The following is a 23722-nucleotide window of genomic DNA, read 5'->3' as shown; positions in this document are numbered from 1 at the left end:
GAGCTTTGTTTTTAATTTGGAGAATTTTTTATGTTTCAGTTGATTGTTATTTAAAATCTCAGGTAGTAATTCATTAAAAATCAGAGCACTCCTTTATATTCTAGGAGTTACTTGGTGAATTTAATAACTTAAAAAATTCTATTAATAAGTAATGAAAATGAATAATTACAAAAATGTTTTTAGACTTGCGGTATTTAATCTTACAATTTTGCATTTCTTGATAAGGTGTTTCTGTTATGAAGTATTTAAAAAACAGTATGAAGCTTTTGCTTAGAATAGAAAGGAGTGTTGCGACATGGCAGGCACCAATTATGGAAAATGTATTGGTTCTATAAGCCTGGAAAGCATGTTGTACAAACCTTCTGTCTTGCTTTTAACTGCATGGATAAGCCATCCATCCACAATTTATACAACTACTGCAGTTTGGAAAATCAAGGAATGTTCATGTCATGACACATCCATTGTTGTGCTGTCTTACCTATTTTAATGTTTTTAATTTCCTGCTTTTTCTCTCCTGCTTTTCAGTCTTCTGCCATATATCTCAATCTTTTCTTCTCTGAGGTCTCATTAAGTCTCCGTTTGAAGTTGCTTGGTCAGGGGAAGTACCTTTGATAGCGGAGATCATGGTGGTCATCTCTATTCCAGTGTTTAAAATTTGTGGAGGAGTAGTGACTAATTTGTGCTGAAATCAGCCATAATTTCAGTTCAAAAGTAACATTCACCTTTTCAGTGTTGAAGGCTCAGGTGTTTATAGTGACATCCCTATGGATGTGCATTCACACACAGGCACACAAAAAGGTGCATGCAGCTTTGAAGCTGTGATAGGGTAATTATAATCATTCTGTGTGTTTGATGTTAGCTGGGAACTGTAAAATATTTGTAACTGAATATTTTATGTTGTCATGGTGATTCTGCTTGTGTACAACACAGAGGAATGACCCGATAGTTATTCAGGAATCTATTGGAAGCAGTGCAGAGAGGGGTCTGCTACTCAGAAGGGGAATGTGGCTATTTAGGTGCTGCTTGGCTGCTCTTTTTCTTGCAGAAATCTCTCAACAGTTGCTTATGTTTCAGTTTAATATCACTTGTGGGGTGAACCTAGGCTGTTTGTAAGTCTGCTAACTGGATATGGATTTAGGATGTGTGCAGGGGCCTCCTCTAGCCACCAGCCAAGAGACTGGATTCTCTTTCAGCTCATTGCTTGGTATGAAAAGTGGAACTGCAGCCCACCCATATTCCATGGAGTACTCACCAGCCTGCTCTTGAGCAGTGAAAGACATGGGGCTTAAATGCCCTGAGACAGGAGAGGAACCAAATTCCCTCTGTTTCCAATGCTGAGGGAATGGCATTGACACCCCCATCTAAAGGAATGCTTGAGAACCCCTAGTTTGGTGTACAGAGAAAATTAATGGACTTAAGCTGACAAGTAAATGAAAATCTAAACTTGCACACAGCATGTAGTTGGGACAGGATGTTATATGTGCAAGAAGATACTCCGCAGGATTTTTGTGAGTAGTTACTTAAGTAAATTTAAGCATGGTTCTCAATATGACAAGCATGGAAAGCTTCATCTTCTCTTCCAGAAGTCTTTCTAATACATACAAGTTATGCCAGAAAATTAGACATTGTTATTGCCAGAACTATGAGGGGACATGTTTATTGCATTTTAAAAAATGTGTATAAATGGGGGTGGTGCTAATTTCATCAGTAGATGTGCTGTGATGTTAGAGGCCATAATCTGTGTTTTAGTGCACAGATTGTATCTCTTTGTTGCTGTGTTACAGCAGATACATTCACCTACATGCTTCCTCTACCATGGCCATTGCAACTCTTCCACAGTGTTGATGATGGAAATCCATGTGCTAAAGTAACCCTGCTGGGCAGGTTTGCAGGAAGGTGCTCTGAAATACATACTTCATTTATATGTATAACTAAAGAGTTGAATTTTTATTAAAATGAAGAGGACCAGAGCAGAGGCTTAAGTGATACTTGATGATTGTAAAGCCCTTCATATTTGAAAATAAATCTATCTGTGAAACTGTAGATCTTCTTTGTGGGAACTAATTTTCTTCCTCCTCAGGTGTCTGCAGTGTCTGACTGAAAATCAGAGTAGGAGGGAGGGGAAAGTTTGATTGTGTTATCTACCCTAGTATTTTTATCTATTGAAGAGATACTGGGCTTTGGGAAAATGTTTGTTTCCAGTGTATTATATTTCAGTACCCACATCACTCCTACAGTCGAAGAATAAAGCTGGGACTTTTTTTATATAGAAAGAAAAAAGTTGCCTTCAGCTATTAGTTTTCCTGAATCCAAAGAGACGGGTGGGGTAGGATCAAAAATACTTACTTGATCAAAGTTATTGGCTCTGAAGGTATCCTTACCTATGTAAGAAAGATGAAAGGTGTTGTTTTTATTGCACACTAGTAACAGTGTAATTTTGAACTAATTGGTGGTGAACTGCCAATCACCTTGGGGGAATGCAAATAGATACTCTTACAATTTCCTTTGAGGTACTGAAATCTTATGTCGGGGCTGGAAGAAAAACAGAATAATACCGTTAAATTGACCTTAAATGAGCTGCTTTGTGGCTTTCTTGGAGAATCCCTTCTAACTTTTCATTGCTAGTCCAAACAAGTCTTGTCTACCAATTTGATTTATTGGCTAGACAGCGCTGACATTGAACTTTGTGCGTGTTTGAAATAAAGCTAATGTTAGAGAGCTTTTAAGAATTTAGCTGCATCCTTTTCAAATACTCTTTTGACTGATCTGAAACTTTGCCTCTCTCATAAAATATCCTTTTGTATAGCAACCTGTTGTTTGCAACTATTTTTAAGGGGGAACTACGACAGCACTTAGATATGATTCAGAATTTCTACTGAGCTGTCTCTTAGGGACCTAGTGTGATGACGCTGATTTGTTGGATAGACTCCCAAGAAAGCAGTGTTTTGAGCTCTGGATTTTTATATTGAGGGAAGAAAACAACATATATATATATTTATTGAATTGAGCTTTTCCTCAGAGACCCCTAAGACAGTTAGAGAGAAGAAGAAAATGTCAGATGCTGACCTGAGTTTTCCTTCTTGTTCAACTGCTTCCATGAAATCCTTTTCCCCACCTCACAGTAATTAGTCATTCTATAAAACAGATGTTTTAGGTTTTTTTGGGGGGTCATGCATCATCGCAAAAGCTTATTTTTGTAGTGGTAATTAGCTTGGGTTTTTTTAAAAGACTTTTTCTGAAAACCTGGGGATTATGATCAATTTTTAAAAAAATACTGAGAAATGGACATTTGTATTTCAGGCACTTCAAGTGATAAGATGTTGTAATGGAACAGTGTCTATAGGTCTTACTGGATAGTCCTGAGATTAGAGATATTTATATATTTGAAGCCCTGTAAATATTACCCCATACTCATTAAGTCACTGATATCCAAGATAAATGTTTAGACATAGCACAGAAGTTATGTGTTATATGCAAAAATGTGTGTGAAGGAAACATTCAGTTAATTCAATTAAACTTTTAAAATTTTAAATGGTTGGATGTTTCATTGATGATTTGACTGCATCGAACAAATCAGTATTTAATAGTCTGCAATAAAAAGAGTCGCCTTTATTCTTGTATTAAGATTACTGGATGGATGAGCAGACAACAGAAAATAAGGAAATAATGAGACTGGACTACAAAGTAGTGTTGCTGTGCCAGCAGTCTAAGTGCTGTTTAGATTTTGTAGGCAAGTGATCAAGATATGAGCTAAAAGCCTGGACAAGAATATTAATCTCATATAAATGTATTAGAGAGTGTTTAAAAAAAGTATATGGAGCGTGGTGCTCATACGGGTTAGCCCGCAGCCAAAGGTGGGGCTGAGAGTAGGGAATGGCCAGCAGGTGAAGGGTGTAAATGTAAATCAGCAAAACAATAACAGAGAGGACTTTGGGTTTAAGACCTTGAACTGTCACTGCCACAGTGTGTTATTGCAGAGTGAAATTGGCCTGGAATAGACGGGGAAAATATGAGCCCTTATTTTCAGGTGAGATTGCCCCACTTTCATCGCTTTTATTTCTGAACAAAGGTGAGTGGAGAATGTTTTTAACTTACCCCAGGCAGAATATTTCCAGGTTGTGATTGCAGAAAGTGAAAGCTAAAGCAGAAATAATGGGATGGGAACTGAAACAGCAGATCTCTAGTCAGCATTGCAGAGCTGTGTCAGTGCCTGAACACAGTGCAGGGTTTGTAGAGGAATGGGCATCAAGGAGGGAAACCACGGTATGCTTGCACTGGGAAAGAGGAGTGGTTGGAAGAGAATGGAAGGTCGAAGAGAAAAAGGATGGAGAGAAAAAATGGGCTGGGTTTCCTCAAGGCTGTGTAGGGATAGGAGGAAAAGTTGCTGAGCAACTTTTAGGCAGAAAATTAATAGGAAGAAAGGAATTACTATGATGATTGTCTGGGCTCAGCTGGTGTAGAGGAGAAAGCTTGAGGAGTTGCACAACAGTGACATGTGTATGTTGTAAACTGGAAAGGAAAGTGGAACAGGATGGTCTCACGGGTAGTTGTGGGAATATCTGATTGTGGCATGGAGGGACGGAGCAGGCAAACTGGCATGAGCCGAGGATCCATCAGCAAGGAGGTCAGCAGTATGGAAACTGAGCTTGCTGAAGAAAGGGAGGGAGGGGCAGAAGCTGAATCTGGAGCTCTGGCCAGTTTGGAGGCAAAGGTCCACTGTGCCTTTGAGTTGCTAAATAATAATGCTCCTGAAGGGCATCTGGGGATTCTTTACATCTTGGTGCAAGAATCACACAGGGATACAAGAATGAGGCATTTGTGACATTCTGTCACACTGTGGTCATTGGACTTGTGTTAAGGCATCAGCAAAATAGGCTAGGATCACAGGAGATGACACTGAAACCTCTGTGCTGAGCTCTTCTGGTTAGATGCTTCTGTTTTGGAAAAGTGTTTGAAGAGTCTCAGAAACACCTGCAGTTTAAAGTCACAAGTGCTAATATGATGCTTCCTAAATCTGAATTGTCACTGTGTGCCTTACAGTACTACAGTCAGTCACATCCAAAAGAAAATCATGTCTTCTGTTTTAAAAGGTGTGTCTTCCACAGTGGAATACCAGACGGTAGAGCTGGAACGTGAGCTGGAAAAAGTGAAAAGCAAGAAAACAAATCTAGGTAATGAACCTTCTAGTGTTTCATGTGGATTGTAGTTTACTAAATGACCTTAAAGGTTCTGTGTTTAGTTTGGAGCAGTTGCTTGATTGATTTCAGTTTGTTCTTAACCAAATTTGTGCATTTGCAAGTATATTACATGGAATCATTGCACCCCTCCAACAAAACAGTTCAAGTAGGGAGTCAGATTTGGATCTTATTTCTAACATTAGAGAAATTGTAACACTTGACTTCTTTGCATGGAGCTTTAAATATATGATATGCTTATGAATATTTGGGCATTATTTTCCTTTTGTGTTTGAATTATTTCTATAAAATTCAAATTGTGGCTGTTTTTTTTTTTTTTTTTCTAAAAACATCATCTGCTAATGATGTCTAGTGAAGTTAGTTTTGTCTTTCTTACCTTACAAGAGGAAAATACTATTTAAATATCTGAAATGCTATTCTGTCCCTTTAGGTCATGCTAAAATTTACATGTAAGCAATGTATTTTTAAATTCAGCAGATATTAAACTTCGTGGAACTGCTGTGTGCTAGGGGAAGAAAAAAGTTATGGTGAAACATGCCTCTAAGAAAAATCTGCTTGTCTCTGTCTCCCCAGCCTTTCTCTAGAGAGGTTTCATGTTTCTGCTATTGCTTTGTACAGCTCTACAGAGTGGATGTTCTTATCAGCTGGTTGATGTTTGTTCCAGATCAGGTTACTGTTGTTACTTATATTTATAATGAGCTTATAGATAGCTGAATGATTCTTACTTTTTTTATTCTAAGGTGATCTATGGTATTAAGCTTCTGTTTTTTCTCTTCTGAACAGAACGGAGGAAAAAAGCTTCTGCTTGGGAAAGGAATTTAGTCTATCCAGCTGTCATGATATTGCTACTGACTGAGACAGTAAGAACTTTCTTTTTTTTCCCCAACAAAAAGTATGAAGAGTTCTTTGGTCATTTGAGGGAATAGTTTTAAATTTTTTGAGGGATGTGTGTTTAAGCAACAGTCTTGATATTCTTTTCTTGACCATTTAAAAAAAAACTTGACGTTATGGAGTCTGGTGAGCATAAATGAGTAGATTTTAAAAATGTGGAATACTTTTCAATAACAAGACTGTTTCTACTTTTTTATAGTCCATTTCAGTTCTCTTAGTCGCTCTCAACATTCTTTACCTGTTGGTTGACGAGACTGCAATGCCAAAGGGATCAGGGGTAAAGTAAATTTCCCTTACAACTTTTATAACTTTAGTAAAGCTTTGGGGGCCTTGCAGAAGTGCAAGTGTGAACTTTTGCTTTAGTAACATGGAAACTAATGAACCTTGACCTTGACTTTGCTTCTAGATTTCATTGCTGTGCCCACACAAATGTTTATTACATGTCATGTTGTAGGGAGTTCTTACTAAAATAGTGCAGAAGCTTTATTTAGATACAGTGATGCAGTAAAGCAGATCGGTTATCTGGAGTTTGCAGTTCTGTCTTAGCAATACATTTCACTGCAGTTTGAAAGCTGCTGATGCCATTACATGAGGTGGGGGGACTTTGAGGGTAGGACATCAGAACACCCCTGAAACACTGAAATTGAGAAAGGCTGTATTTCATGTAAGATGTTACATGTTTTGTTCTTGGTAGAAGGTAACTTTGTGAACTGTTGTATGTATCTTATTCAATTATGCAAAGTATCTTTTTCCTTGTAGGGGCCTGGAATAGGAAATGCCTCCTTATCCACCTTTGGCTTTGTAGGAGCAGCACTTGAAATCATTTTGATTTTGTATCCTTTCTGTAAGAATTCTGTCTGTTAACAAGTATTCTGTCCAGTTTTCTGGGACACTGGTAATACACTAAGGCACTTGCCTGGAAAGAAGAAAGAGATGGGTCAGTCCTTCTCAAACACTTGAATTGTTTTTGTTTCTTTTTTCTTTAGTTCTTAAGACTTTTAGGTGGCTGCTGAGAACTTGAATGAAACTTGCATTCCTTGGAGGTTCCTTTTTCCTTGATTCTCACAGCTATCTTATGGTATCTTCTGTCGTCGGCTTCTACAGTCTTCGTTTTTTTGAGAATTTCACTCCCAGGAAGGATGACACAACTATGACAAAGGTAAGGTGCAGTCTGGGATGGGGATGGCCCCCTCCTGTCTTTCTTGCCACCCAAGACAAACTGACTCTCTTACTAATTGCCCTGAATGGCTCATTTGCAGTGATCACTGTTTGTTTGTAAGCTGCGTAAACACAAACTGGAAGATTTTCAAAATGCTGAATGAGTGGGAAAAAGGATGTGCTCTGTTTAGCTTGGATGGCATCCATTCACTTCTAAGAAGCCAGGAATGGCAGAGCTTGTTAACTGACTATAGAAAAGCAAGTGAAAGAACTTTCTTCAAAAGAAACTTATTGCTAATGAGTAACTTTGTGTTAACTGTACTTCAGGGAACTTGTATGAGATCTGAACAACATGGTTGCTAGAAGTAATACAAAGTAATTCAAATTTGAATAATGAAACTAAGACTGAGGAGGGCTATTCAGCAACATTTGCAATCTGAAGCTAATTTGACTTTCTACAATTTAGCAATGGCTTTAGAATCACCAATGCTGTTACCTAATTCAGAGGAGCATGCCTAGGTTTTTGGCAAAATATTCCCACAGCTGACAAGGGGAAGTGATCAGTAACCAAGGAACAGATGCTGAATTTAATTATTTTTTCAGTATATTTAATTGTTTCTGTTTTTTTGTTTGTTTGTTTGTTGTTTTTTTGGTTTTTTTTAAGTAATGGATGAAGGTATTTTCCAACAAATTGTTGGAAGTGAGAGAGTGGGTATGCACACAGAATGATTAGAGTAATAAGTAGTAGATAGTTGGAATGTTCTTAGTATTTCCTATTGATTGTTTACAGTACACCAGGAATAGTGTAGAAATAAATAGTGAATGTACAAGTGTCTACCTACTTTCAAGTTTTCTATTTTTTTTTTCTTTTGGCTTCTGATAGAACTAGACCTGAAGAAAATGATCCCTTTTGAAAGAAAGTTTCAATTACTCTTTTTAAAGGCTTTAGAAGAACAAGAGTAAAATCTAACAGCTGTGAATTTTTTTCATACTATTTAAAGTAGACAACAGGCATTGAATTGAAAGGAAGCTCTTTGTTGTAATTTTTTAAATAATGCTAATCCTGCAAGCAGTTACATCCAAGGCTTAAGCTGATGTATCAGTCATCTATTCTAAGCCCATGGAATTGTTCTTTTATAAAACATTCACAGGAAGTAAGTAAACAGTTGATGCTTTGCAGCATGGTAGTTTTGAATTATTTTGAATCTGAGCATACATAACACTGATTAAAAGCACATGAATACATATTTGATTTTTTCTTGGATCATCTTTGTCTTGTTTAACACCATGTGGAGAGCAGTGACAGAAGTCAACAAGACTAACAATATGTTACTGTAAATTGCTTTAGGTTCAGTTTTAAGAATGTGCCTTTTAAGATTTCTTCTTTTTCATCTTGAGCACTGATTTTCTTTGTGTTCCCTTCAACAATCCCGTTTATCATTTAAATGCTGTTTGTCATTTTCAAACAGATAATTGGAAACTGTGTCTCAATCTTGGTGCTGAGCTCTGCTTTGCCAGTGATGTCAAGGACACTGGGTAAGTGAAATGGAAGTCATAGTAAAGGATGTTTAATTGAATTAAAAAAAAATACAAGAAAAAAGAAGAACCTGTAGCTGTATTTTCCATAGTATGTATTTAATTTGCCATCACTTTCAGTGGAAAGAGCACGTATCCATGGCCTTCATTTCTACACCAACATGAGCTGTTGAGCATACATCTATGTGCATGAACTGCAGAACATGCTTTCTAAAAAGAAAAAGATGCTAAGCATTTTTTAGAGAATATATTATTTTAAGAAGGTCAGATTTGAAACTTCTTAAAACGGGAGACACTGACATGAAAAGATAGGAAAAGTGATTGTCCAGAGCAGTATGAAATAGTTTCTTGGTCACTGTGAAATTAATGCTTAGTTCCTGTGAAAAATTTGGGATTCGGTGTCTGAAATTTGAGGTAGCACTGAGTGCAGAAGTTAATGACTCTTCATTTATTAAGTTTTTTAATCAGCAGTGATACCAGGCTACTTTCATTTTCCCTAGAATAATATGTTTGTATTTTTTGCTACTTCATTTTTCAAGTTTAACAATTTGGAGTCTACCATAGCAGAACTGAAGAACTTCTGATTTTATTGCTAAGAACTGACAGTAGCAATTGAAGTAGTTAAGCTGTTTTAACCAGTTGGAAAGTCATGTTGTATCATCACTTCATTTAGGTAATCTTCAGCTTGAATTCTTGAAGTTAAATTGCAAGGCTATTACATGTTTAAGTAGTGCAGAATCCTTGTAGCTAATGTGAATTTCATTGGGAACATTAAATAGAACAAAACAAAAATCTTCACCTCAGGCTGTACAAGTCTTAAGTACAAGCTTAGAAGTTTGAGCTCAGGCCCACAGACCCGCAGTGTGTGCTCAGTAGTTTTACAGCTGGTTTTCTTTTCAGTGAGAATACTCTTGAACCAAGAGTAGTTCATGTTTTGCAGTAAACTATACTGTGTATTCTCATGCTATGTATACCTAGAGATGAAGTGTTTTAATTAACTAGAAATCATTTCTATAGCAAATGAAAAACCCTCTGTAATGCATTTTGGAGTGTGGAATCTTAAAATACTCATTTTAGAACTTACTTTAAAAAAAATCTGTAGTAAAACTTCATGAAAATGCAAAAGAGTAATTCACATATTTAAAGTAGTGCAGTTTTAAAATATAACCAGTATGATAAAGGTTTAAGAAGTAAAATGGTTCTAGCATGTGGAGCCAGATGTTACATTGGAAAATCACTGTTTTAGAACAGAATTGTAATGTAAGTTTGTGTCCACTAAGTTACTGCATTCAAGACTTGTTTAAAAGAAAATAAAATTAATTGTTAATGATCCATGAGATTAACAGCTGATAATAACCAGATTCTGTGGCAGTAAGTGTACACGCTGGGCCCATTGTTGTCTCATAGGAAACAGATTAATGGTAAAACTCACTTAAAAACCAGACTAACAAGTGAAATTCCTGAATAGTTTGCCATAGAGATAAATAAAAGAAGAAAAAAGATGGAACAATTAACACACAGCTAACAAACGCACAGTCACAGCTGTCCAAACAGGATTAATAGAGTGTATTAGAGTACAGTGAGTCATGTGGTGCTTTGCAGAAATATCAATGTGTGTTGCACTACATGCCACTGCCCTGTGGCACTGAATAGATGAAAAGAAATAAATATGTTAAGCAGATCCATAGTCTTTTCACTTTATTAAAAAAGCGAGTTTCTAGACTATACAGAAAAGACTAGACTTTGTCCTTATGGGAAAGGTGAAAAAGCAAAAGTTATCTAAGGCATCTACTGCCATTTTTCAACTTTTAAAAATGGAAATGGAGTTTCTTACATGTTTCATGGCATTCTAATTAGATATGTAGGTGGTGGATATGTCTAATCTGTCATTCTTCTAGAACTCCAGGAAAGTTTTTAACTAAAATAAATTATTTTACTGAAATAAGTTAACTCATATTTTCCCAGGACTTTTCAGCCTTTTAGTAGCCCTTCAAAAATGTTTCCCACCAGCACCATATTTCTAATCACAGAGAAACAAATTGGGAACAAGGCACTTAATAGTCAAGAATACAAAACCAAAGAATTGCAGAGGAAATTGAACTTTCTAGCATACAGAAGTTTTCCTAGAATTCTACACTTGAGTATTATGTGCAAGTAAATGGGGATTTTAAATTTATTTGTGTGTGCTGTCTAAAACCTACTATTTGTTGTTACCCTGAAGAATTCTTTAATAGTTTATTTGGTAAAATTTTATCAGCGTTTGTGTGTATATATTTGTGCCACTAGATCAGTAATTGAACAAAAATTTAAGCTTAAGAGTTATTAAAATTCTTGGGTTTTTTTCTCTGTGGGCTGAGTAGATACTGCTTCTGTAAGAAAGTCATCAAAACCTTTTTAACCTTTTTCTCCCATGAGTTTACAGACTGTTACTGTGTCAGGTCTTTTCTGATGAGCAGTGACTTCTTCTGTTTGTAAGAAGAAATTGAATGTAATTTATGGACAATAATTTTCCCACCTACTCTAACAGAAGTGTCAGGGTTCATTTCTGTTTGTCCTTGTAACACGACTCCATGGCTCACTGTTCTTCTGGACCTCTATGTGTCAAGGAATGTTATTCTTTTTCCAGAGAATTCCAGTGCTCTGCCTGTTTTGTTCCTTTTCCTTTAAAGTTCTGGAAGCCTGTACATTCAAACCTGCCTTTCTTAATTTTCATGTGGCTCCACAGTCTGACTAAAACACTGCTGCTTTGGAAATGTTAAGGACACTGTTTGCCTTCAAATGGGAAAGCAGCTCTGTGTTTATTGTCCTTCATCTCTTTACTAGTTAATTCAGCTGGTTTCTTCTTTCTGTACTAAGACCTTCTGTGCTTTTTTGGTATTTCTCCCTGCCTCTTTTGCTATTTTGATCAGTGATTGTTTTGTTTCATCCTTTGAAACTTCTTCTTTTCATTTCAGTATGTTTTCCTTAGATACCAAATTCGGTAATGTTTTAATTTAAATGACTGTACAAGTGTGTGTATCTTTTGACATTGTGATACCTGCCTTGCAAGTCTTGGGTATCCAGGTGCAGTGAGATTCCTAAGTGTCAGGTTTACCCACAGAAGAAATGTAACTGACCCTTAATTCTGTCTCTTCATTTATTATCACTTGAGAAGTCAGTTTTTAAAAGCCCCAAAACACTTTCAAAATACGATGATAGAAAATCAGGAGCTTTTAGGAGTTTCAGATCCAGGGCTATTTTGTGATTGCGTTCTTTGCTGCTGCCATTTTAGTTCTGGACAGGATCAGCTTCCTTTTTTGCACTGTTGTGAGGGCACACGTCACTCTGACTTTGTCTGTGCCATAGGTTTTTTGGGAATAAACTGCTTTTGAATCCTGGACAGTGGTCATGTGGCTGTCATCTCAATGTTCTGCCATGTATTCAGTACTCCATGACACCTGACAAAGGAACCAGCCTGTGGTTCTTCCTCTTCTGCCTTCTGGGATGGGCCCTACACCTTGTAGACGTTTCCATGTTTCAGAAAAATGTTGTTCCTTAATTAGTGATTGACAGGCCTTTGATCAGCACAAAACCCGAGTGCCAGGGTTGGAGGTGCACTGTGATGACCTGTCAGCACCATCTTTCAGCCTAACTCTTTCCCTTCTGTGCAAATGCTCCATGGCTGTAGTGGTGGGCCGATCCAGGAGAAAAACTCTAGTTGGAAAGATGTCTTTAAACTTTGGTTTCAAAAGCAGTGCTCTGGAAGAAGACTTAAAAGGCTTAGTGTTTACCATAAGTTGCTGTGGCTCTCATAGAAAGGCTGTTTGCTACCTGTATTTTTTTAATAAAAAAAGCTCACAGTGCATTTCATTCTTTTCTCAAATCATTAAGGATTTCATAGAAACTGTGGTTTTAAGCAGTTTTCATACTAAAGGTGATTTTTCCTATTTACATTTATTGAACTTATTAAAAGAGTTCTTATTTAAAATAGACAATTCATTTCAACTCCCATTATTCAAGCATTTTACTATGAAATTTAAAAAACATTTTGGTAAAGGTGTCTTAGAGTTTTACAGTGAGCAACAAAGTAGAACATGACTTCAAGAGCATTGTCTTGTGTGTTTAACCATGTGTCTTCTGGTGGGTTGTCTGTAAGAATTTTGCATCCAAACGTAAATGTAATATAATGAAACTTTTGTGTTTCCTAAAACATTGTTATGAATATTTTGATCTAAATCTTGCATGGAATTTAACAGGAATCACCAGATTTGATCTGCTTGGAGACTTCGGAAGGTTCAACTGGCTGGGGAACTTCTATATTGTGTTATCTTACAACCTGCTCTTTGCTATCGTGACAACATTGTGTCTGGTCAGAAAGTTCACTTCTGCTGTGCGAGAAGAGCTCCTGAAGGCAATAGGTAACACAGCCCTGAAAATTCTCTGTGTGCTTGAACATTCCCTTTCTCCACCATTGACACCTTGATGTGCTACTGGTAAAGTTCTGTCACAGCTCACAGAATCCTTTTTTTTTTGGTGGAAATTCCTCTAAGTTAAGGTGTGAGGATGAGTAATGTTGTGTTGTTTTTTGAAGAGTGCAGAGCTAAGGTACAATGTTGATTTTAATGATATGCATGTGGTACTTACTGATCTGCAGTTGGATTTTCAGTCTTTGGAGAATGCAGAAACATTCTCATTGCTATGAGCAATTATTCCACATTAAAACTTCACCTTGTGTATGGGTTGGCTTTTTTCTTTTTTGTTTAAAGCAACTTATTAGTTCCCTAAAAATAGCTAGCAGAGATCTTAACTGCTTTGTTGTCATGCTTTTTTTTGAGCATCTATTCAGAAAATCTTTGTACGCAATGTACAGAACCTTAGTAACTGGTTGAGTAAAACCTGTACCTGATAAAATCAAAAATTTGATCAAATTTCGCATTGATATTTCTTGACTATAGAAGAAAGGATTGAAACACATTTGATACTTAGAGGATAAAATGTTGGGGGTTTTTTTATTGTTGTTGCCTCATCTTATCTTTACTAATTAGGAAAGCTCCTATCTCTTTAGATCCCCAGAGTAGTATTTACTTAAATTGAGAGGACTAAAGGTAACTGAGGATTCAGTTTGCATCATCTAGAAGTTACTCATGTTAGTTTTCACTGCTTTCAGAGTTGTGATGCAGAAAAATCCAGTCACTTCCCAGAGTGCACCTCTGCTGGTGGGAAATTAGGTTAAAATTACTGTAAAATAATTAGAAAGATAATGTTGAATAAAGAATCATAAATGTTGAAGGCAGATTAACAAATTTCAAAAGGCAGGCACAGTAGGGTAGTGGTCACTGGGTTTGACACAAGCAGGGAGTTACAAACCCTGAAATGTGTAGGTTCCTGACACAATTGTGTTTGTTTTCAGTGCTGTACATAACAAAAGGTGTCTGTTAAAAACTGTCCCATGGAATTCAAAGAATGAGAACCAAAATTGGCCTATGACCAAAAAATTCACAGAACTACAAATAAGGCATCATTAAGGCGATTTTAGTTTTTTGGTAGTGCAGTAAATTTTGGAATTCCAGTTCCAACAATGCAAGAAATTTAACTTTGTACATTGTGGCACTTAAGTAAAACATTCAGTGTAGTCTACACTAAATGAATAAGAAACTCTTCAGTTTTGATCCTTAATTTTAGAGACTTGATAGGAGACTTCAGAGAGAAACTGTAGCAAGCAAGGAAGGACTGACATCATGCCTCTTTTGAATAAAATATGGCTAAATTTGCCATCTTTCCTCATCTTCCTCACCCCCAAAATAACAAAAAAAAGAGAGTAATTTAACTGCTTGCCTGGGGCACAATGTGAGGAATTAGCACTCAAAATAGAGAATTGTGCAATAAGAACAAATGGCTGGAAACAGAGATAAATCAGTAATAGTATAGTCCAAAAAATGTAATTAGACATATAAATAGTTTAGAGAAGTGATCTGGTCATCACCAATGACATTAAGATCAGCAATGGTTGATTTACAAGAGATGCTATAATTTAAAAGAAATATTTTAGGTAGTTATTTAGGTCTTTGTAGGTGACTGGGTAAATTATTGCAAGTCTTTCTTGGTTCTTAACATCTGAGTCTGTGATTTAAGCAATGGAAGTTAGGATTCTCTGGCTTCCATGCTTGTCCACTGTAATGGGCTTTTCTCACTTAAACAACACTGAGGGAATTTCCCAGAAGCAATTCTTACAGGAGATAGAACATAGTTCTGGTCTTCAGCAAATGTGAAGTCCACAATCCCAAAGTAGAATTTGGATTGTTTGTGTTCTTTTGAATACCTGTGTGCATGAAACAAGGGGGAGTCTTAGTTTTTTCTTATTCTGTAATGTTTTGCAGGACTAGATAAACTTAATCTATCAAACAATCCAAGAGACTCGGAGACAAAGCCTTCTGCAAATGGCCATCAGAAAACACTGTGATAACAGTCACCTGCAGTCAACAGAGCTGAAAACATCAACCTCATGGCATTCCTGTCATCTCATCAGCATTTTTATATTGCTTTTAGTTATTAGTTTGGGTCGAGCCTTGTCTCGTTTTGATGCTGTGTGCTTCTGAGGAAGTTATGTGTGTCAGATTCTTCTCTTTCCAGTGAACTTTTGGTCTGCTTGTTTATTTCCCAGTAAGTTAATGCAGGAGGTGCCTTGAAGACTGGAAGCTGAAGAGAAAAATGCATTCCTTTTTATTTGTTTAAAGTCTCACATCTTTATTTTTAAACTTGCTACCATTTGAATGCACAGTACCTCCTGTGTTATACAAACACAGCTATGAAGAATAACTTCGGGACTTGGTTAAAAAAAAAAAGAAGAAAACATAGACTTGAAGGCCAACATGACCCTTACTGGAAATGTAAAGTACCTGGAGTAGGTATCCTTGACAGAAGATAAACAGTTCTACTGAGAGTGAGTTAAAAATGACAGTAGAGATCACAGTTCCCTCGGTGCTGGATGCAGTAGGCTGTGTCACAGATTTGTCTCGGAAGGCAGCGTTTTCAGCTCTCTGTTCTTAGCTCCAAATGCCAGGTTGCTTTACTGATGGTCAAACAATGTGTTACGGAAGTCCAAGATGAAGATTAACTTCAGTGTTAAATCTGAGCCTAGTATGCTTTGTAAAAAGCTGTGTAGACCCCCTGTCACAGCTCTTACAGTTCTGTGAGCTGTTGTGCCGTGGAGGTCCCTTACCCTACCCAGTACCCCCTGTGAAATTCTTGATGAACTACTGTGGGTAAGCAGTACCTGGAATCAATGCAAGGAGCACAGGCTGCAGTTGCAGTTTTCTACAATCTTTAATTTGAAGTAAATTTCTCTGAATTTATACTTCAGTTACCAGGATTTCTGTTCAGTGGCACAATCCAGTTATCTGTCACTAGCCTGTTTTTTAATGTACACATTAACATGTATATAGGCCTATATGTGTGGATACCGTAAATTAAATTCTAAGGTTATAGAGATGATGTAGGTGGTTTGGTAAGTGAAACTTGTGTGTTCAGTCTTGGTAGTTTGAATTTCTGCAGTGTTACAGTTTAACTGCTCAGAGGCCTTAGATTCAGGATGACATCAGTGGGTGGTAATGTCCTTTCTTGTAGCATTTCCTGCAGCCTTAGGAGTCCTTTCAGGAGTTTATAGTAAAGAAAAATAACCAAGTAAGTATTCAAAATCTGGTAGCACTTTTGTACTGCTTGGCCACAAGTAATCTTCAAACAGACTGGAATGGGGACACCTTCAGTGAGTGCCCGTCATGTAGGGAGCCAGAAAATGTTCCTGTTTATTTCCCATTTGTGTAAAACTGCCTGTCTGTAGTTCGAGGTCTTATATTATTTGGTGACAGCTTGCTCTCTGGTGGGGTTCCAAAATAAGGTAAACCTTGTGTCAGAAACTCTTTGGCTGTTTTCCTGAGATGACTGCTCTGGGCTGTAGACCTTATTGCTGTGTGTGTGAATGTCTGCTTGTTTTTTTTCCCCTAAAGTGCTTCAAAAATCAAGCTCCAGTACACATGAGGATTTACCTTTTTTGCAGCTGCCTTTTCTGACTTGAACTGGGGCATAATGTAAATATTTCTGTAGTAAATATGATGCTAGAGAGTTACTTTTTTTGTGTGTGTGTGATTAGTATAAATACAAGGTTTATTGAACTGACTATTGATGTGTTGTATCAAGTCTTGGAAGAAGAAGTAAAATTGCTTGATTTCACTAAGATTTACAAGCATCTTTTCTCTTGTTTAATGCTGACACTTTAGTGAGAAATCTTTATGTGAGTCAAAGTTCTGCAACCAATAACAGGGAGCTATAATTAAAAATTGTTCTAAAATGAGCTCATATTTAAAATATTGGGAGATATATTATTAGGGGCATCATTCAGGTATTCTCAGAGCTTGTAGCCTTATGTATTGGCATCATAGTTAAAAACTGGTGAAATGTGTCCACTTTTTCATGCAAGTCATTGTATGACCAAAATTGTGCTCATGTCTTAATGGGACTGGTGTGTTGTGGTGTGTGAGGCCAGTTAGCTTTATAGAAATATTTCTATTACAATGCTAAGACAGTTAATAGAAGCTGAAGAAATTAATATTAGGAATAAACCTAGGAGTGTGAACCAGCATAGGTCATGCCCTTCGTGCCTTTGGAGAGATATTTGTCCTGGCATCAGTGACCCAAGAGCACAGAAGAAGGTGGACTGTAATGTGTGTGTGGCTTCTGCAAGTGGGTTGGGCAATTACTTCAACTGAGCAGGGGCAGTTCCTGACAAGAAGCACCCAAGCTCCAGGCAAGGCTTTAAATCCCTTTTTCAAAACAAATGTTACAGCCTTGACTGTCCCCACCCCTTCTGCTGGATTCTGCAGGCAGGTGTATGGGTTAAGGCTGTGTTAGGGAAGACTTTACACTGGACTCTGTGGGATGGTTGAGGTGCTGTGTGGTTTCCAGGGTGGGTGAGAAATTCAGAACTACCCTTTGCAACTACTGACAGTGTTTTGTTTTAAAATCAACTGCTGATATTGTGACGCTGTCCACATTAAAATAAGCCTTTGGCCTTGAAAATGACATGCTTATGCAAAGCTTTGTAACTGCATGCAGGATACAGGTCACTGTATACTTTTCACAGAAGCATATGGTCACTTAAGTACAATCAACTGGTAATTCATTAATGGATATTGACAATACATTCCTAGTATTTTGACTCATGTAGAGTCAGGTGGTCTATACCTTCAAGGTATATACAACTGATCTTAGTAACATTAACATCTGCCTCACTTCTTATGAGGCAAAAAGCACATCAATGCTTCCATCTTCAACTAGATACCACATAAGACCAAAAAATAGATGCAAACTGAGTGTTTTAAGTTAGCCGTTTTTTGGCTTTTTTCCATGTTGGTAGCACAATATTAAATGCAATGGTGGGACTGTAATATTTGTAGGATTTCTAAGCATAAAGCACACATGCTTATCACTTTAAGCTAAAAAATAATAGTATTGGTTACTGTACAAGTAACAGTTTTGCATTCATAGGAAGCTTTGTTTACTGTCTGTAATGTGATGTTTATCTTTGGCCCTGTTCCTCCAATACCTTTGACCCTGTTGACTGTTGTAGTGTCATAGAAATTAAAAGATGTGACGAGTTGTTTTCCTTGTCTGGTTCCCAAGTACCACCTGGAGCACCAGTGGAGAGGAGCTCGTGCAGCAAGTGCTTGGCAGGATGAACATGGGAGCAGATCCTGGGGGACACATCCTCCCCTGTGTCCCCAGGAGTGCCATGTCCTCCCCTGTGGCACCAGGAGTGATGGGTGCCAAGGGGCTGCAGCCCCTGTCTATCCCACCATGTCTCTGCCACTCGCTCGTCAGTCTGTGCAGCAGCTGATGCTATTTGAGGTGCTCACATGTGCCTAGTGCTGTGTAGTGAAGACATGATGGCCCTTTTCTTAAATAATTTATAGTCTAAATTAGAAAAGAATAAGGTAGAAACAAAGCAGTTGGCCTCTTCCTGCATGTGGCTTTCCTTGAACTCTTGAAATGCGTTCTAGGTTATTTCGCATCTCTTCTTCCTCTTCCAGAAGGGGGGTGGTGGTGTATGTACAGCAGCTGAGCCTTACCCTTAGTGGACTAGCATCTAAAATACAAGAAAACATCCTAAATCCTGTTAAACAATTCTCTGATCTTGAAAATAGCATTTTTTTTAATCAAGGTGAAATAATCTAAACAGAGACAGGATGCTAAGGCCACATGAAAAACCTCTTCAAAAAGAAATGTGCTTAGTTTTGTTTAAAAAAGTGTTGTTGTGAACTGTAAAACTTTAATTGCTTTAATGAAATGAGATTCCCTACCTCCTAGTGTTAGGATTTTTGTTGTGATTTTAGTGCTGAGTTGAGATGATATTGCCTACACTGAGTTCCCTCCCCAACCCATGAACACTGAATTTGCTCTTGGTAAGCTGGAAGGTTTTTTCAGTCATATTGTCAGGATTTGAGCTTTACGAAAATGCTGCTTTTGAATTCATCCCAGTCAGTGAGAACCAGCTAAGCCCACAGCCACCACCCACATGCTGATACAACTTCTTCCCCCTTTTCTACCTTGCCCCCTGCCCTGACCTTAGGCAAGGTAGACACAGTCTCTGTTGTATGAAGCTGTGATGTTCCTTCCTGTGATCAGGGTGAGAGATGAGCCTGTGGTGTGTCCCTCTGCCACACACAGTTCAGGTGCTGAGCTGTGGGAATTGGTGGGAATTGCAGACTCCTGGGGTTTCCAGGTGATAGCTGAGGTGTTCAGGAACTGGAGCTTGGCACTTTCGGCTGTTTTGTTAGGGCTTCAGGTGGTTCAGGATCTTCTGTCTGTACATGACTGTGCAGCCGTTCTGTGTTTAATTGGCTTTTTTGCTGTCTCAAGAGCTGCATGGTTCTGAGAGGAACTGTGTCCCTCCACACCACAGCCAGAGAGGGTCTCCTGCAAGCTGCACTTGAACACTTAAAGCCCAACAATATTGGTCAGAATCCTAGGAAGGAGAACGTACCTCGTGGGGAGTCAACACCAGATGGGACTTCAGAGTCCCCACTGTGCCCAATAATTGGGTAAGGGTGGTGGCTGATGGAAATGACATGGAGCTCACCTGCGTGGATTCTTTTATTATTTTTCTAGTTGGTCTTTAAAATTCCAGATTGCTGAAAATATATTGCATGGAATTCAGGGACTGATTAAGCTTTTTTTCTAAATCTGGTCTTGATTCTTGGAGATACCCAAACTCTTGGTTTGCTTCCCTTTTTAGTGTTTTCAGGTCATTCTCAGTGGCCTTTGTGTTAAGAACAGCTACTCTTCTTGAGATAGACAAAACATGAAATAGCAGAAGAATGTGCATAGATTTGATTTATGCACGGTAAGAAAACATACCAGAAGGCAACTTCAATGGAAGGCTTTTGGAATATTTTACAAATGAAGCACCTAAAACTCTTCTTTCAAAGAGAAAGAAGAAATGTGTATCATTAGTATGCAAATGTCAATTGTATGTTCTCTAAATAATCCAGTAATTCACGGATGCTGAAAAGAGCTTAATCAGTTCTTAGAATATCTTTCGTGATTCACAGTGAAACAGTATCTTGGACTTTATAGAAGCCTGTGAACTCCTGAAGGTATCTCTGTCTTGGTAACAGAAACCTGAGGATGCTTGCTAGTTTTGTGTTAATTACCATACTGTATCAGTAACTTTTTAGTTTCATTTATTGCTCATAATTTTTTTTTAAATGTAGAAAGCATTAAATGTTTTACCAAATAGAGAAGGTGACTCCAAACAGTCAAAGAGATAGTGTGAGAAATATCCTGTAAATGCTGATATTCTTGACATACTGAATTCCAAGCTATTTAAAAGCTGTATCTGTATGAAGGCCTTACATAAACATAAAAATTAGGAAATCCAAATTCTTAAAGGCTTTTAGGTATCTGAATGTTGATATGTACCTACTTGAGCACTTTGGTATGCTGTTTCTAAATGTTTGTTGATTACTAACCCAAGTGTTGCTGTTGCTTTTCTCCCTGCCCCCCAGTACATTAAGTTTTATAGTCGGCATCACTGGATGAAGCTCCTTTCCTGAACAGGTCTTTATTTTGCATTCCTCATCTATTCCCTGCTTCCATAGATACCAGCTATTGAAGTACTGGGGCACTTGCTTTGTTTTTAATGTATTTCTTTTCCCATGTAGCCTGTACAGAGATATTCCCCAGTTAGAACTGTTCTTCCACTACAAAAATGTTCACTTTTATTAGTTCATTTTTTACCACTAGATTCCATTTAAGCAGTCCTGTCACTAGAGGGTCCTCTAACAAATTACCAAAAGCTCAAGTCATTTTGAATTAGGAGTGAGAGGGTCTAGTCATTGCATATATTTGTGCTTTTAGCTTCCAGTGGTGTGAGGGTACAGCCCCACTTCTGAGTGAGGGGAATGAGCTGGTGTGGCCACTGGGAGCCCGTGGGGTGGTTGTCACTGCAGGGTGGCTGCTGTTGTGGAACTGCTCCGCTGGTCATCTGCTGTGGGGTGTACAGAGAGAGACCTCAGCTCTCGCTGCCTCCCTCAGTGGGAGGTGGACACACATTGGGGCAGCAGTGTGTAGCTCTCATGTTCTCATCAGGATCAGGCTTTGTGAGGTGCTGAGCTGAGGCTCTTCACCTGTTCTCTGGATTTTTGTATTTCATGTGTGTGAGCATGCTTTGGGCCTTCTCTCCCCGTGTGATTGATCATTCAGAGAAGTGTCATGGTGGTGATACCTGTGCAGTGGATTCAGTGGGTGTGTTAAAATGCTTAGGAAGAAAATTAGCTGGTGCATGATTTCCCTTTTCCGCCTAACCATGAGTTTTTGCATTCTGGACCAAAATTCCTAGAGTCACAAAATCTCTGTGAGTACTTTCTCCTCCTTGGCTTTATATAACAGAAAAAGTCACTTTAACTTTCTTAAAGGTAGGTTTCAAAGTATTTTTTCCTAATTTGGTGTGACTTCTGTTGCTTTAAAAAGAAGATACATTTGGGTCATGGGATTTGAAATCTTGGCGGGGGGGGGGTGTGTATGAAGCACATGTACACAAAAAAAGGGTGCATTTCCTTTCCTCTTGGTTTGAGACCCAACCCTGCATTACCTAAATATAAATCACATGTTGCTCTTGTCTCCACTAAATTTTGTCTTTTAAATTCCCAGTGAGGAGACTGAGGATGTTCTCGGGGTGCTGTTGGCACCCTGGTCCCTGTCACGTGGAACTGGGTTCATGTGGGCTTGGTGGGCTTGACCATGAAAACACAATTCTGAGCTGGCGTTTCCGTGGCAGTTGCTGCTGCTGGCTGGGCTGTGGTGATGGCCAGCAGGTGCCTTCACTGTGCACATCCAGGTTTTTCACTGCAGTGTTACTGGTTCATACCACAGTTTACAAAAAAAAGTTATAAATTGCGCACAATCTAAACTGTGTGAGGCTGGGAGGTGCTGAATGGAACTGGTGGTTCCCTCTTGGTCTGATTTGTGCTTTAGGCTTTCTAAACTCCACAGTCTTGAGCAACTGGCTTTGCTTTCACATGGATGTATCTGACCACGGTATAACACAGCGAAAAACTGTGCTTTGAGTGTTAATTTAATCACAACAATTTTTGGGTAGATACCTTCTCCCCACCAAACCCTTCATGGTTCATTTTAGGTCATCCAGAATTACGATTTATAATGTTCTCTGTTGTGGATATTTTGTTGTGTTACAAAAATAAGTGAATATATCTGCTGCCTTAGCTAGGCTGATTTTTTTTTTTGTTTTGTGGAAAGCAGTGGTATTATATTTTTCTCCTTTGTTTGAAATGTTACACTGAATGTTTTGTAGGAAAATTTTTTTTTACTGTGTTTTCAATAAAGGTAAAGTGTGATTTATAGCAGAGTTTTGTGTCTTTTTTGATTCTAAGCAATGAAAAAATAAGAATCTGTATCATTCTAAATTACCATGTCAGTAGTTGGTATGAATAGTTGTGTTCCTCTCTCTTCTTCCTCTCTTCTTCCTTCCTCCTCCCAATTTAACCTGCTTTTGTGGTTCTCAAATGGCTGCATTTCTAAAATAGCTGAGGTAGGGAATATGATGGAGATTCCTGTACATTCAGAGGCATCACAGCTCTGTGTTTTAAGACAGGTGTGCAGTTAATTTGAACCCTCTGCTTTAGGCCAGTGGGGATTGTTTATAGCAGAGTATGCTCATTATGTAATTTGTAAGTAATTTTCAATCCCTTAATAGTTTGACTGAAGGGCAATTTTTGTATCTTAAACCCCTGACCACCATGTTTCTTCCAAAGGTGTCTGTAACTTAAACAGCTTCAGACTTTAAATTCCATTTCACAGGAGAGTTTAGGCTGTTTTTAAAGTTCAAGAATCACGTGGCTGGAAGGGACCTGGAGATGTCTGATCCATCCAGCTGCACAGGATCAAACATAGCTGTGCTATTCCTGGTATTTAACCAGCCTGGCAGAGGCTATCTGTGATGTGATTGCTGTGCTGTCTTCAGGCACTATATAAAGTGTTTAATTGTCCAAGATTTCATAAATGTCAAATGTAAAGGGCCCTTCCCATGCTTTAAACTTTAATTTCGTTCCCAAATGTCCATAGTCAAACAAGCCATTCTGCTTGCACCAGCTTTTCCCACACCTGAAAGGTTACATTTCCCTTTATTTTTGATATGAGGTGACCCCCAATTCCCTCAATGGTTTTATGGAGGCCTCTCATCATCCTTTTTGCTGTCTGTGGGGATGCTCATATATTTTTAGAAATGCAGAGCTCAAGTGGATGCAGAAACCTCCAAGCCTGAGCTGTGGCACTACATCATCTTCAGTACTTTGTTTTTGGTTTGGTTGGTTGTTTTGGGTTGTTGTTTTTTTTTTTGACAGACAGTGACAGAAGAGGCATCTCAGGGGTTGTCCTCAGAATATATTTTTATG

At 38.1% G+C, this 23722-nt stretch overlaps 2 protein-coding genes across 4 annotated transcripts in view; one reads left to right on the top strand and one right to left on the bottom strand.

The window, feature by feature from the left end:
* LMBR1 (limb development membrane protein 1) overlaps positions 1-22565 on the top strand; it is a 69145-nt gene extending 46580 nt beyond the window's left edge. For all 3 annotated transcript variants that reach the window (XM_082291865.1, XM_082291864.1, XM_082291866.1), the window contains 8 exons: positions 5091-5171; positions 5979-6055; positions 6286-6363; positions 6846-6919; positions 7155-7245; positions 8714-8780; positions 13016-13177; positions 15137-22565. In XM_082291865.1, the coding sequence (XP_082147991.1) occupies positions 5091-5171; positions 5979-6055; positions 6286-6363; positions 6846-6919; positions 7155-7245; positions 8714-8780; positions 13016-13177; positions 15137-15219 (713 nt within the window). In that variant the 3' untranslated portion in view covers positions 15220-22565. The remainder of the gene's footprint in view (positions 1-5090; positions 5172-5978; positions 6056-6285; positions 6364-6845; positions 6920-7154; positions 7246-8713; positions 8781-13015; positions 13178-15136) is intronic.
* RNF32 (ring finger protein 32) overlaps positions 22012-23722 on the bottom strand; it is a gene marked incomplete at both ends in the record, with an annotated part of 84830 nt that continues 83119 nt past the window's right edge. The window contains 1 exon segment of the mRNA XM_082293605.1: positions 22012-22168. Within this exon segment, the coding sequence (XP_082149731.1) occupies positions 22012-22168 (157 nt within the window).

This window comes from Coloeus monedula (genome assembly GCF_965178545.1).
Source record: "Coloeus monedula genome assembly, chromosome: 1".
NCBI lineage: Eukaryota > Metazoa > Chordata > Aves > Passeriformes > Corvidae > Coloeus > Coloeus monedula.
Note: the sequence above shows the minus strand (reverse complement) of the source record. Positions and strands in the feature narration are given on the sequence as shown.